This window comes from Leptodactylus fuscus, chromosome 2, assembly GCF_031893055.1.
Source record: "Leptodactylus fuscus isolate aLepFus1 chromosome 2, aLepFus1.hap2, whole genome shotgun sequence".
NCBI classification, from domain to species: Eukaryota; Metazoa; Chordata; class Amphibia; order Anura; family Leptodactylidae; genus Leptodactylus; species Leptodactylus fuscus.
The window spans coordinates 175,018,482-175,032,017 of NC_134266.1; the positions used below are offsets into that span (position 1 = coordinate 175,018,482).

A 13,536-nucleotide genomic window follows, 5' to 3' on the forward strand; every position below is an offset into this window, starting at 1 on the left:
GCTCACAATGTACATTTTTTCCCTATCAGTATGTCTTTTGGAATATGAGATGGAAATCCATGCAAACACGGGGAGAACATACAAACTCCTTGCAGATGGTTTTTTGCCCTTGGCAGGATTTGAACACCAGGACTCCAGTGCTGCAAGGCTGCAGTGCTAACCACTGAGCCACCGTGTGGCCGCTCAGCTTGAATTTCTTTGGAACTTGATTGGTGGTGCTTAACCACCATCCGAACTATCCTGTGTTGCAACCTTCCATCAATTTTTCTCTTCTGTCCACGTCTAAGGAGATTAACTACAGCATCATGGGTTGTAAACTTCTTGATTATGTTACACACTGTGGATAAAGGAACATTGAGATCTCTGGAGATGGACTTGTAATCTTGAGATTGTTCATATTTTTCCACTGTTTTGGTTCTCAAGTCCTCAGACATTTTTTGTCTCCTCTTTCTGTTCTCCATGCTTAGTGTGGCACACACAGACACACAATGCAAAGATTGAGTCAACTTCTCTCCTTTTTATCTAGTTTCACATGTGATTTTTATATTGCCCACACCTGTTACTTGCCACAGGTGAATCTAAACAAGCATCACATGCTTGAAACAAAGTTATTTACCCACAATGTTTAGAAGGTGCCAACAATTTCATCCAGACCATTTTTGAAGTTTTGTGTGAAATGATGTCCTTTTTGCCTTTTTTTACTTACTTTGTTGTGTTTCAATACACATAAAGAACATAAACATCTGTACTGTATAACAAAAAAAAAACATGTGTAATTGCAATAATTTTCTGGAAAAAAATTTCAGAGGTGCCAAAACTTACCACCATACCAAAAGATAAAAATAAAATTGTTGTAAATGTTGAAAATTAATACATTAACTATACTTTACTCTGTCTTTTTTGAAGAGCATGGCGATTTGAAGGTCAGAAGCCCAATGCACTGTGCAGCACAGTTATCGTAAGTGTTATTTTTGTCATTTTTTTCTTTTCATACTTTATTGCATTGTTACCTATATAAAAGGATATTCAGCGAATGCCGCAGCCTTTTCACCAAATGCCAAGCACAGTGATGTACATTCCATAGGGACTTATCTTAATTTTGTAGTTGTGCCGCATTTACTTTACCGCCAGCATTTCTGTAAGTATAACTGACAATGGATTTGGAAATTTGGGTATTGTTCTGCAATGTGTGGATGGGATTCAATAGAATACCATACACTTTGGCGGGACAGTAAAAGGCCCCATTTTGCAGAAAAGTTGCTTTTTTGTTGCAAATTTTGCTGCGTTTTTTAAACCAAGACTGACTACAATAGGAAGAGGATATATATAAGAAGCTCTTATTCTTCTCCCTTCTGCTCAATGCACACCTGGCATTGGCTCAAAAAACTGCAGCAAAATCTGCAGCAAAAAAAGATGCATTTCCAACGTGGGGCCTCAGCCTAAAGCACAAATTAGCTAGGGGCCCCATTACAGATTTTGCACTGGGAACATCCAGTTACACCTCTTATTTATAGTGTGCATATATATAGTATGCATATCTGATAAGTTAAAGGTGTTTTCCCACTAATTAGATTAATCCTCCATCATTCGGATAGAGCAGTGTTTCTTAACTTTTTCTTAGTGAAAATTTCCAACTAAGTACCTGCAATGAAGTTAGCAGTTCTAAACTTTAACAAAATAAGACTTGGTTTGGAGCTTCTATTGGCCATTTTTTCAGTTTTGGAGGGAAGGATAGCAGTATCAGATACCATGATGTAACTTTGACAAATCTTGTGCGTTTCACATTGAAACCGATAGGGAAAAAAGCAGCCCATTCATTTCTATGGGGAGCGCTCGTATGCCGACTCCCATTAAAATGAATGGGATCTGCTTTGTACGCGCTGATTCTGAACATGTTTTACGTAACGGAATCAGTTCAGCGTATACTTAGTGTGAATGCACCCGAAGAGTGTTTTCCAAAATTCCAGTTGAGAGGTGTAAGGAGCTTATTTTTTTATTTTTTTATTTTTTTCCAAAGTGTGTGTAACCAAACATTAACTTGAGGGTGCCTGTAAATTTGTCAACCTATTTTTGGAGTTTTGCATGAAATTATATAATTTTTTTCTCTGTTTTTTTTTTGGTGTTGTCCCAGTACACATAAATTAAATAAACATGTGTATAACAGAATATGTGTAACTGCAATAATTTTCTCTTTCGAAAAATTTTGGCCATGACTGTAGAAACTATACCAGAATCAAGTTTACTGTACAGATACAATGCCAGAGTTGTGTTTACTGCATAGATATAATACTAGAACCAAAGTTACTGCATAGATACAGTAACAGAACTACATTTCATAGATGCACTAAAATAACCCCTTCTTTCTAACTTCTTTTATGTCTCTGAAATGTCATTCATGATTTCATGATGTTTCTAAGTGAAAGGCTGAGTTCACACGGGGTATTTTGGGTCAGATCTTTTTTCCAGGAGCCGTTTCTTTCGGCTCCCGGAAAAAGGAATAGACATGCTCATTCTTCAGGCTGATTCGCCTCGTGAATCTGCCTGAAGATGCTCCCTCCTCCCGAACTAGGCCCATTCATTGGGCCCAATCTGGAGCAGGAATGCGCGACTAGATGCCGGTGCACTGCACCGGCGTCCAGTCGCAGCTACCTTGTCTTTGGTCCGGAAGCTGAGGCAGCCTCCGCCTCAGTTTCCGAACCAGAAAGACCCGTGTGCACTCAGCCTTACAGCGCAGAATTTCCTCCCACCGCTAGTCTCCAAACACCAGCTCAGGGAGATCTGAAAATGAAAAAAATAGAGCAAAGGAAAATAGCGAAAAATTGCTGAACACAAGGTACACTATGTGATCAAAAGTATCCAGATACCCCCCAAAACATAAGTTTTTCATATTAGGTGCATTGTGCTGCCACCTACTGCCAGGTACTCCATATCCGTGACCTCAGTAGACATTAGACATCGTGAGAGAGCAGAATGGGGTGCTCCGCGGAACTCATGGACTTCGAACGTGGTCAGGTGATTGGGTGCCACACATGACACAGGTCAATGCCAAACGACGCCTTACTTGGTGTAAGGAGAGTAAACATTGGACGATTGAACAGTGGAAAAATGTGTGGAGTGACCAATCACGGTACACAATGTGGCAATCCGATGGCAGGGTGTGGGTATGGCGAATGCCCGGTGAACGTCATCTGCCAGCGTGTGTAGTGCCAACAGTAAAATTCGGAGGCGGTGGTGTTATGGTTTGGTCATGTTTTTCATGGTGGGGGCTTGCACCCCTTGTTGTTTTGCGTGGCACTATCACAGCACAGGCCTACATTGATGTTTTAAACACTTTCTTGCTTCCCACTGTTGAAGAGCAATTCGTGGATGGCAATTGCATCTTTCAACACGATCGAGCACCTGTTCATACTGCACGGCCTGTGGCGGAGTGGTTACATGACAATAACATCTCTGTAATGGACTGGCCTGCACAGAGTCCTGACTTGAATCCTATAGAACACCTTTGGGATGTTTTGGAACGCCGACTTCGTGCCAGGCCTCACCGACCTACATCGATACCTCTCCTCAGTGCAGCACTCCGTGAAGAATGGGCTGCCATTCCCCAAGAAACCTTCCAGCACCTGATTGAATGTATGCCTGCGAGAGTAGAAGCTGTCATCAAGGCTAAGGGTGGGCCAACAACATATTGAATTCCAGCATTACCGATGGAGGGCGCCACAAACTTGTAAGTCATTTTCAGACCGGTGTCCGGATACTTTTGATCACATAGTGTATGTAATGGCCAATATAATATTATTCCTGATGTACACACAAATGGCAGCTTATCCTTAAAAGTACTGAACAGATAGGAACGCTTTAAGCTCTATATATGCTGAATCATGGGTCTTCCCTATAATTTATAGTTTGTTTTTTATTTGTTTGGTCACCATAAGAAATAATCTTTACAAACAGATCTAACAGACTCATACAATTCTTGGAGCTTTGACATCTGCAATAAATTGGTATTACAGTGTCTGACTGGCAAATATAAATGTAATGATTGTTCTGCTTTTCTGATGATTTAGTCAAAGAGATAATAAGGCCTTGGCGAAATTTGAAAGTGTTATCAGAAAACCTGGCAGTCAGTCAGCAAGATAATTTCCTTGAACATTGTACTTTACTGCCATAGTGCTTAAAAAGTGTCATATAATTGCCGTTTCAGACAGGGAATGCTTGGATTGTAAGGAAGAGTTGTATTGCCATCTGGAGGAACAAGTACAAAGAAGGAAACAGATTTATTTTATTAAGTTACTTTACTTGTTTTTGGATTCATTTTAAAGGGCTTCCCTATAGTATTCTCGCCTGCTTCCATATCATCTATAGAGAGTGACTGCGCACTCACAGCTTTTGAGGACCCTACTTCTTGCAACTGTGGGATTCCAGAGGGCCATAATATACATGCAATATATGTAATAGTTTTAGGTCACTGCCTCTGAGGGTTTGGGAGTAAAGCAACCTCAAGTCACTACGGAGATTATGTATTTGGCTTTGGCTTTCTAGATTTCAAAGCCTATTATTATGCTGCTACATATGTTGCTGTAATTCTTGTGTTTTAGTGTACGCATGACCAAAGCATACCATAGATCACTCTGGAAGAAGGTATGTTGAGGGACACTTGTCATTAGAGGAATATCTAACAGCAATTATCATCCAGTCATCATCATTATTATTATCATCCAGTGCCCAGTGATTTTGAGGAAAGTTGAGGTGAAATAATATTGATCCTGCGAAAATTGGGAAATTCATGGGAAAGAAATTCTTGATGTGTCTGAAAGGTTGTGAAAATAAGTGTGACCTCTTATACTGTTGGTGGGGTTGTCCTAAGATTACTCACTTCTGGATATAAGTATTTACCCTGATATTTAGGATATGTGAAAAGTTAACAAAGAAGTCTGTCTCCTGATCCAAGCTTCTTTAATATTGGACTGATAGCTATCCTCAGTTGGGCAAGATCGATAGCAAATAGTATATATTGAGTGTGTCAAGTTTGGAAGTTATTGGTCTGGAAATGTGTTGATTCGACTGCAGTGAAGGAGGTGATCTACAAAGTAAACTCCTTCCTTTGGTATGAGTATTGGCTGGGGATAAATACCAGGAGGGCAGTAAATAAAAGCTGCTTATTGGATAACTGATATTTTTTGGCATAACCGAGGTGAGTTTGAGTATGTACTCACTGGATGACTTTTTTCTTGGACTGCATGAAGTCAACGTTCTTTCTTTCTTGGCTATTAATGTTTTCTACTAATGCATAATGGTGTTTTTTTTATCTTTTACTGGATTGTGTGTGTATATATATATTTGGATAATTTTGTTAAAACTTTTTCATGTCTTTTTTTTTTCAAATAAAGCACTATATCCTGTAATTTTCATTCTGACTATTCCAAATAATAGACTGACATTTGGCAATTTTGTAGGCATATATGTATCTCACCCGGCGGACTCAGCAATTCCTGCACTTGAGAAAGGACCCGTGGTGGTCCGAAACGCGTCGTGCATCTTATTTGTCTCGTAATAAAAAAACCTGTTTTATACCACAACATCTGATCTCCTAATGTCATTAAAGATCCACCAGTGTGCGTGGATCTGTGCCTCCTAGTACCCATACTCATCTTTGTATTGATTTTTCCACCACACCCATCTCTTACACCTTTTTTCCCTCTGCTCCTCAAATAGTTAATCTTAGCCTTACCTGTGTGACTGACAGCCTATCTGCCGATCAAACCTGGGGCAGGTTCTGGATTTCCTATAAAGAGGTCATCAGAACACTCATGTTTGCTGGCTATTGTGACTTACAGTAATCCTTGCTAGGCTTTTCTACTTGCTCTGTATTGTATTGTATATACTGACTTCTGACCTCTGACCTCTTTTGGATTGTTACTGCCTCATCTCTGGCTTTGACCCTTTGCTTGTGGTCACCCTGTGGTGTGTTGTCTTGTCCGCATTTTGTATTTACACTTATGTAGAGAAGGGACTGCTGCCTATTTGTCTTTGTCATTAGGACAGTGAGGTAAGGAGGTTGGGATATGGGCTGGGTCGAGTTTGGGACTCTCTCTCTCTGCCATTCTCTTCCTCCCAGTTTTCAGCCCTTACACATTCATTTTAAACTTTTATTTATAACATTTTCAAAAGTTAAGACACAAATACAATAGCTGATCCTGTAGCCTAAAGAATTTGCAAAATTGTGGAGGAAACCTATTAAAGTGTTTGGTCTCAAATGGGGGCACAGCCCATCAGACTAAATCAATAGAGGCAGAAGAAGGAGAAATGAACAGTGGATGGAATATAGGGAAGAAGCTGAAGAGAAGGGAGAAGAAAAAAGGCGAGAGAAGATCAAGAAGACTTACTACTCCAGGATCCCACCTGTATGGAGAGAAACAAACAGGAAGCAGGCATGATGGATTTGTATTCTGTCAAATATTTGCAAATTAATTAATAAAACCAAATATTTTGGAAAGCCTCCCCTCCACCATGTATTTGAGTAATTAATTACACAATAATACAACTCTCTCCATAAATACACAAGGGTGGGATACTTCTAAAAATGTGGAGAAGGTCTCCCCCTCCCTTCTGGCAGCACAAGCACAGAGACGGCACCATGGCATCAAGGTAGGCAACTTAGTAGGCATGTGGTAAAACCTGGAGAGAAATGTATACCCCACTTACTGAAGGTGCCTGGGGATAGACAGCCTGCCATACGGAAAACTCTATTGATACCTGCAAGTCAGAGAAAGAGCACATGTGGTCCTGCTCCCAATTACTGATGAGGTGGGGAGATCTGAAGAAGATCCCAGTACGTATATAAGTGAAAAGGAATATTGGAGAGCCAAAATGCCTCAAACACTGTTTTGTTTCAGTAGGGGGGGGGGGGCAAGGAAGTATCAGATGAGCCATGTCAAGTCAACAGGGGCCCACAAGTCTTCCTGCAGAAAATCTGAAGCCCTCTGTACACCTCAACAAGCGTTTGAAGGTGTATTCCTTCAAACCTGGAGGGAACGCTGACTTCCTGAGAATGAGAAACCCCAGCGACTGAAGAGGGGTGAGGTGAAAAACTGTGGTGCAAGGAGGACTCCATCACCACCCAAAATTTTATCCCAGCATGGCAATAGAAGTCAATTACCCTAGAGAAGTGCTACATAATAGGTTTGCATATACACTAGTTCAAACCCCCTCAAGTGTTTAAATCCGAATACAATTGATCTGGCTATACTGGCCAGTTTATCAGCCTTTGTGAACTTGTTTTTCAAAGAAGAAATCTTGTCAAAATAATCTTCGGGGATTCTGGCAGTATCTAGAGAGGATACATGGTAGCACATTCATTTTCAAAATGGAGCAGTGGCTGAATCAAATGAAGGACCACTGGGACCTACAAGCCAGATCTGCATTGATCACTCCAAGCATAGGAGGAAAATTGGTTTCATAAAGTTCAGGGGTCATGGGGGGGGGGTCACATGGACTCCTAAATGTATTAGCAAGAATGATGGCTCAGAAAGGATAGAGTAAAGAGAAATTCAAAGCTTCCAGTTTCAGGAGCTTTATCTTGTAGTTGGAAAGTAATATATAATGGGAAAATCTGATAAAAAGTTGAGGAGGTCTAAATATAAAAAATAGCACATAGCCTGCATAAGAAGCCTGAGCATACAGCATATAGGTGTAAGGGTCTGGGGTTGCTAGGTGGTTCAGGTGCTCGTGGTTCAGTGTGCTATCTGTTTTTTTCCAGCATAGCACACTGACCCTTTAATTTCTGTCGGCCCACGCACATGACCGTGAAATACACGGGTGGCAAAACTCAGGACAGATCCTATATCTAACTGGTTTTGTGGACATGCTTCCGCGGCTCCTATTCATTGAATGAATGGGATCAGGGAAGCACGTCCAGCATGGATAACATCCATGTACTGCCTGTGTGCCAGTCGTTCCGTTTAATCAGGGCTGCTGCGTGCACACAGTTGTTTACAACTGACATAAGTGTTCACAGTCAGGTTGGAGTAGAAACAGACTGTAATATACTCCTCCATCCCTTCCACAGGTTAAAGTTGGCAATGCATGGTAGACTTTTCCCAAAAATACTCGATCAAAAAAGCCACTATGCAGGGCACAGAGCTATCTGCTTTTGACTCTGTGCACTGTATAATATAGACATTGAATTCACCTCCAGACAGCTGATCCATGCAGGGTCTACTGTCAAGGACAACTGATGAAAATAACTTCATTACACATAGGCAATGACAGACAATTCCTGTTATAGTTTATCCCTCCTTCCAATATAATTTTGACCAAAAGGGTTTCTAAACATTTTAAGAGTCTGTTTGGTAGGGAGAGGGGAAAACCACTGAGTGCTGGAAGGTGAGGAAGTTGAGTTTCCCTTAATAAAATATATCGCAAAGATTCATATATTCATATGTACTACTGAAAAATCTAATAATTCATACTCTATAATTTATTTTCGCAATAGACCATCATGAAAAAAAACTGTAGTTATGAATAAAGTTAGCAGCAGGGGTTGAGAAGTGATGTGAGCTCATGTCTGACACTTTAATCCCACACTATCTGGCTGACAGTAGACAAATGATGTCTTGTGCATGCATCAGTTTACTTTAACACTGTCTTGGATAATCCACTCTGTGAATCAGGCAAGATTTCAGTCAAAGGGCTGATTCAATCTTTCTGAGCCAAAGAGATTTCTAAAATAACCTAGATAAACACACACAGTGTTCGCAAAGATTTTTTCCTTCCTCCTGAGCAATTTTGTTCCTGACTTGAGAGTCATTTAAACTGCAAAAAAATGTACATTTAGGACATTATTTAGCATGACCGATCTTATTTCTGCAAATCACATATGAATACATTAACTTCTCAAAGCTTATTTTCTTTCCCCATCTGCTTAGTTACATAATGCGATCATTCCATATTGCATATGTTTTGCTAGAAATCATACCAACTCTTATTGTTATTTGGAACACTTACCAACCAATTAAATGAATAATGAAAAATAAATGTTTATATTCAATCATCTTTTTATTGTGGTTTTCTTTAACTATTTTAGACATTAAGGTTAAACTAGGTATGAAGAATACCACTTTGCCAAAACACTTGGCTTACCTACGATCTTTCCTCCCACTCACCGTGAGTACCAGGGTTTGTAGGACAACATGAAATGAGCTTTATGAATTATATATATTTGTTTACCTGAATGGGTCAGTACTAGCCGATAAAGTATACAGAATATACATCAGTGGATGGTCAAAAAAATACAGGTAAAAACAAGGAATACAATACAGAAAAAAATAGGATTAAATGACTACCAAGAAGAATTCACAGTCTGGTTCCCTGAGGCCTCTGCTGTTTTCAGGGCACTCCCTTCAGTTAACAACAGAACATATGTGTCCTCACATCTCTCCCAGGATAACCGCTTCCTTCACTCCCTGGACTGAGACCATATACCTGTGCTAATCTCCTCCTTGTATGATGTCACCAGGAGATGAGGCCCAGCCCTAAATCCTTTGACCAGAAAACTACATATAATAATAACTCCTTGCCAGACCACCATACTATCAAGTGTGGGGTATGTTTGGGTTTGTGGCAATGTTTCCATAGCATAGACACCAAGAGTGACTCCACAGATCCCCTTTGGTAGGGAGTTCAGTGTCTGGACCTTTTCCATGCTCCCAACAGTGCTGTGCTTGGACTTGATGCATCCGTTCAAGTCTTGTGCACCTGAGGAATTTATCGGTGCGACTGTATGATGCTCCCCTCGTAAAATATCATCATAATACTATATTTCCTTTGATGACCTACTGCGGACATTACATTTTTTAGAAAAGCTTGAATACAAATCCCTTTAGGATCTTCCCTGCTGCGATAGCAAAGTTTACCCTTGTATCCAGGAAGGTGATGTATATTGTATGCAGACATCAAGTCTGCCAGGGTCTGAGGAGTGAAGGTTTGAAATCAATCAGCCACAAATGGAATCCATATCTAGGATATCCCCCTTGTGAAGTCCTTTTCATGACTTTGCCCAGTTTGTCTCCAGACCATTAAGGTTTGGGATGTAACATCCAATTTCCCTTTGAGTTCAGAAAGGATCATTACCCTGTTTCTCCGAAAATAAGACACACCCCCACTTCACCTTCTGGATCACATACAACCGGCAGTTATGCCGGGGCTCTGCTAAGGAAGCATCAGCATGACTGCCGATTGTTCCCTGCTCCAGCCGCTGCATAAGACATCCCCCGAAAATAAGAAAGGTCATATATTTCGTTAGATAATTTAATATAAGAAACTGTCTTATTTTCGGGAAAACAGGGTATGTATCATTCTTCCAGTCAAACAATCTGTCTGTGCAGTGTTTCACCTCCAAGCACTTCTTGCTGTCATTTAAGTTCATTTTAATTCTCCCAACCACCATATGCAACATTATATAATGCTGACATCTCAGCCAAGGCAAGTAGTGATCTGCCAGAGTAATAAATCAAAGTCTCTCAGTTCATGGATTCAATCCTTCTCATTTTGCGATATGCCGATAACTGGCATGTTGACAAACAAGAGGAATCGAACAATCACCCTACACCACTCGATCTGAAGCAAAAAAACCCTTTACTTTCTTCGGTTTGTATTCCCCTTCCACATGCCACAGATTAGAGGTAGGTGCTTGAAAATTTGATCATCTGCAGATTTTAGCAACGTCTGCTACTTCCATATTGCAATTTCAATTTTGAGGAGTAAAAAGTTCCATTTTCGTCCGACAATAAAGCAACAAATGCCTTGGGCACATAAGGGTTAATTAAAATGTGCCCATTTTCATGTTTTGTTTTGCTTTAAGTGGTAATGATCTTTTTTTTTAATCTTACCACTATGTGCAACAATAGTCTAAACAGGATAAAAGCTATTAGCTTGGGCAAGGTGTGCTACTGACACCTCCAAATTTACCCTAACCTGTTTTAGGGGCTAATCAGTGTTTTAATTGTAAGAGGACCTTGAATATTATGCCAGAAGAAAAGACAGAAAGTCCTATCAGCTCTCATGATACAGGGTGAATTGCAATTTGTTTTTCTCTAGGAGCCGCTGGCTACTAATCCTCTTTGTATGTCCTATAAAAATAGGATGGAGTAGAGAGGCGCCCAAGTGGCTCAACAACCTCCCTTGGCAACAAGGCAATGTCGGCAAAGTGAACGCTATGCAAAAATAAAAGTAGTATATTATGGAAAATAAATATAAAGTATTAGTATAATATACTTGGAATCTACTTCAAGCATATATACAGTAGTCACCATATATGTTAAATAAATTTGTAGATTCATGAATCATACCGGACAACTTGTTTGTAAGCCAGCTTACGGAACTAATTCAGGAATAACCGTAGTATCGGTACACGTACCTAATCAATATAATCAGAGCAAATAGGTGTGTAAGGGAATTGCTAAGACAGCAATTGCCAGAACTGTTAAACCCTGGGAGGGGCACAAGAGACAGTGAGCCCTAAGCTGAAGCCCCCCCGCTTTCCCTTCCTATTGCCAGGCACTATCCTAGGTAATAGGCGACAACCACGAGGACAGTCCCTCCCTGAGTATGTGACACACAAAACGCAGACAAGACGAACAACAACAAAGGGAGGTCAGCTAGCCAGGGTTCGGTAACAGAAGAGCGATGCAGTGCCAAATCGGAGTCAAGAGAATAGTCAATGAGGAAAGCCAAAGGTCAAGTATAATAGTATAAGCAACAGGTACAGTAAGAGCAGGTATGCGCATGGCAATAACAAGCACTGGTGTGAATGGGAACCAAGGCTAAATAGGGAGGAAGAACCCGCCCATGGAGTTCACAGAAAGGCAGCTGTTAATCACAGGGCAAGGCCAGATTAACCACTTAATGGACAGATGCAACATAGGCAGAAGACGGGTGTCGTGCAAATGCAATCACAGAACTAGAGCAGAGTTCACACAGTGCGACCAAAAACTTTAATCCAAGAACCAAACTGCACCCGCCTCCTGCGCCGCAGCACGCGAGCAGAGGGTGGTGCAGTGACCCGAACAGGCAGAGATGTTGCAAGGTGGCTATGCATTAGTGCTGATGGTAGAGCTCTCTTGTAAAGAATCAGAACAGTCTCACTCACCAAAACCTCTGATGATATGCCTGGCTAAGGGCTGACATAGAAACGCGTTAGTGCATAGGGTGGCTTCAGGATCACACTATACAGTGGATCTTTGGGCTTGTGTCTCCTAGCTTAGTTAGATAAATACATTTATGTCTGGGAGATAGCTTATCAGTATGCTGCAGGTTGTGGACTATATTACGACTCCATGGATCAGATGATACTTTTTTTTTTTAAACTTGTTTTATTGAAGACGGTATAACAAGTGAAACAATACAAGCAGGAGAATGCATATACAGAGCAAAAATAAGGAAACAGGAAAAGGTATCAAACAAATAAGCAGAAAAATAAACAGAGATTCGCCACAGCGCCATCCCAACCCACGTCCGACCATATCAGATGATACATTTTTAGAGAAGGAGGGTGTGAATTCACATTTATCCCATCGCACCTACTTCTATTAGAAAGTGGATATGAGTGTGCTTGTTACGTTTACACTCTATGAAATTAAGTAACCAACTTATGAAATTGATGCATAAAACTAGGGGGCGCTGTGGAGTGCAAGGCTGGGTACGTGATCCATGCTGTTATATTCAAACTCACTTGTGTTAAACAATGGGTTGTGACTACTGACAATCAGACCCTTTGACACACCATTTGAAATAGGTGGCTAGTGGTTTACATTTATACTGGGCATGTTTACATTCATGAATGCATCACTATATTTTTATACTCCTACAATCATTTTTACTTTATGTTTTTCATGTAGTGTATTTTGTCTCATGAGTTTCATTTTGTTACTAGAAGCATATCTTTTAAAATAATATAATAAAGATTGGCAATTTTACACATTCTACTTTAGGCAGTGACTCTCCTATTTGTTCTGATTAAGCCAGCCTCAGCCATTGGGAATAATAAAGTATGCATATGTTAGATTTCAGTATGCATGAAAGATGTCTGGAAGTGGCATATCTCTGTTGAAATAAATATTGTGTACTATGCAAAGTCGAAATATATATGAGCATTTCCCTAGCAATGAACACCGTAGTTACTGTAAAGATTCAATTGTATCAATCATATTAGAAACAGGTTGGTGGCCTGCCTCCTGCTTTTATGCACCATATGGCAGGAACCAAATACGACGGGATCTAAATAGACAGATTTGATTGGAAAAATAAGCAGGGGAAGGGTTTATGTTAAATACCAGCAAATATTTCACACTTAATATTATGTACCCATTCTTTAATTATTGAATTAAAATGAATTATTGAATGACAAGTGTTTCTATTTACTTAGAAAGATAATAGAAACTACAAAGCTATTTGTAAAATTAATGAAGCCTTTCTCGTTCTACAGTACTTAAATGCTGTTTGATCTGTAATATCCTGCTCAGAAGCCACTTTAGGTCTTGG

General features: G+C 40.2%; 1 protein-coding gene across 2 annotated transcripts in view; it reads left to right on the forward strand.

Moving 5' to 3' along the window:
* Positions 1-13,536, forward strand: part of AFF3 (ALF transcription elongation factor 3) — a 249,554-nt gene that overhangs the window by 159,698 nt on the left and 76,320 nt on the right. For both annotated transcript variants that reach the window (XM_075265104.1, XM_075265105.1), the window contains exon 5: positions 907-958. In XM_075265104.1, coding sequence (XP_075121205.1) covers positions 907-958 — 52 coding nt within the window. The remainder of the gene's footprint in view (positions 1-906; positions 959-13,536) is intronic.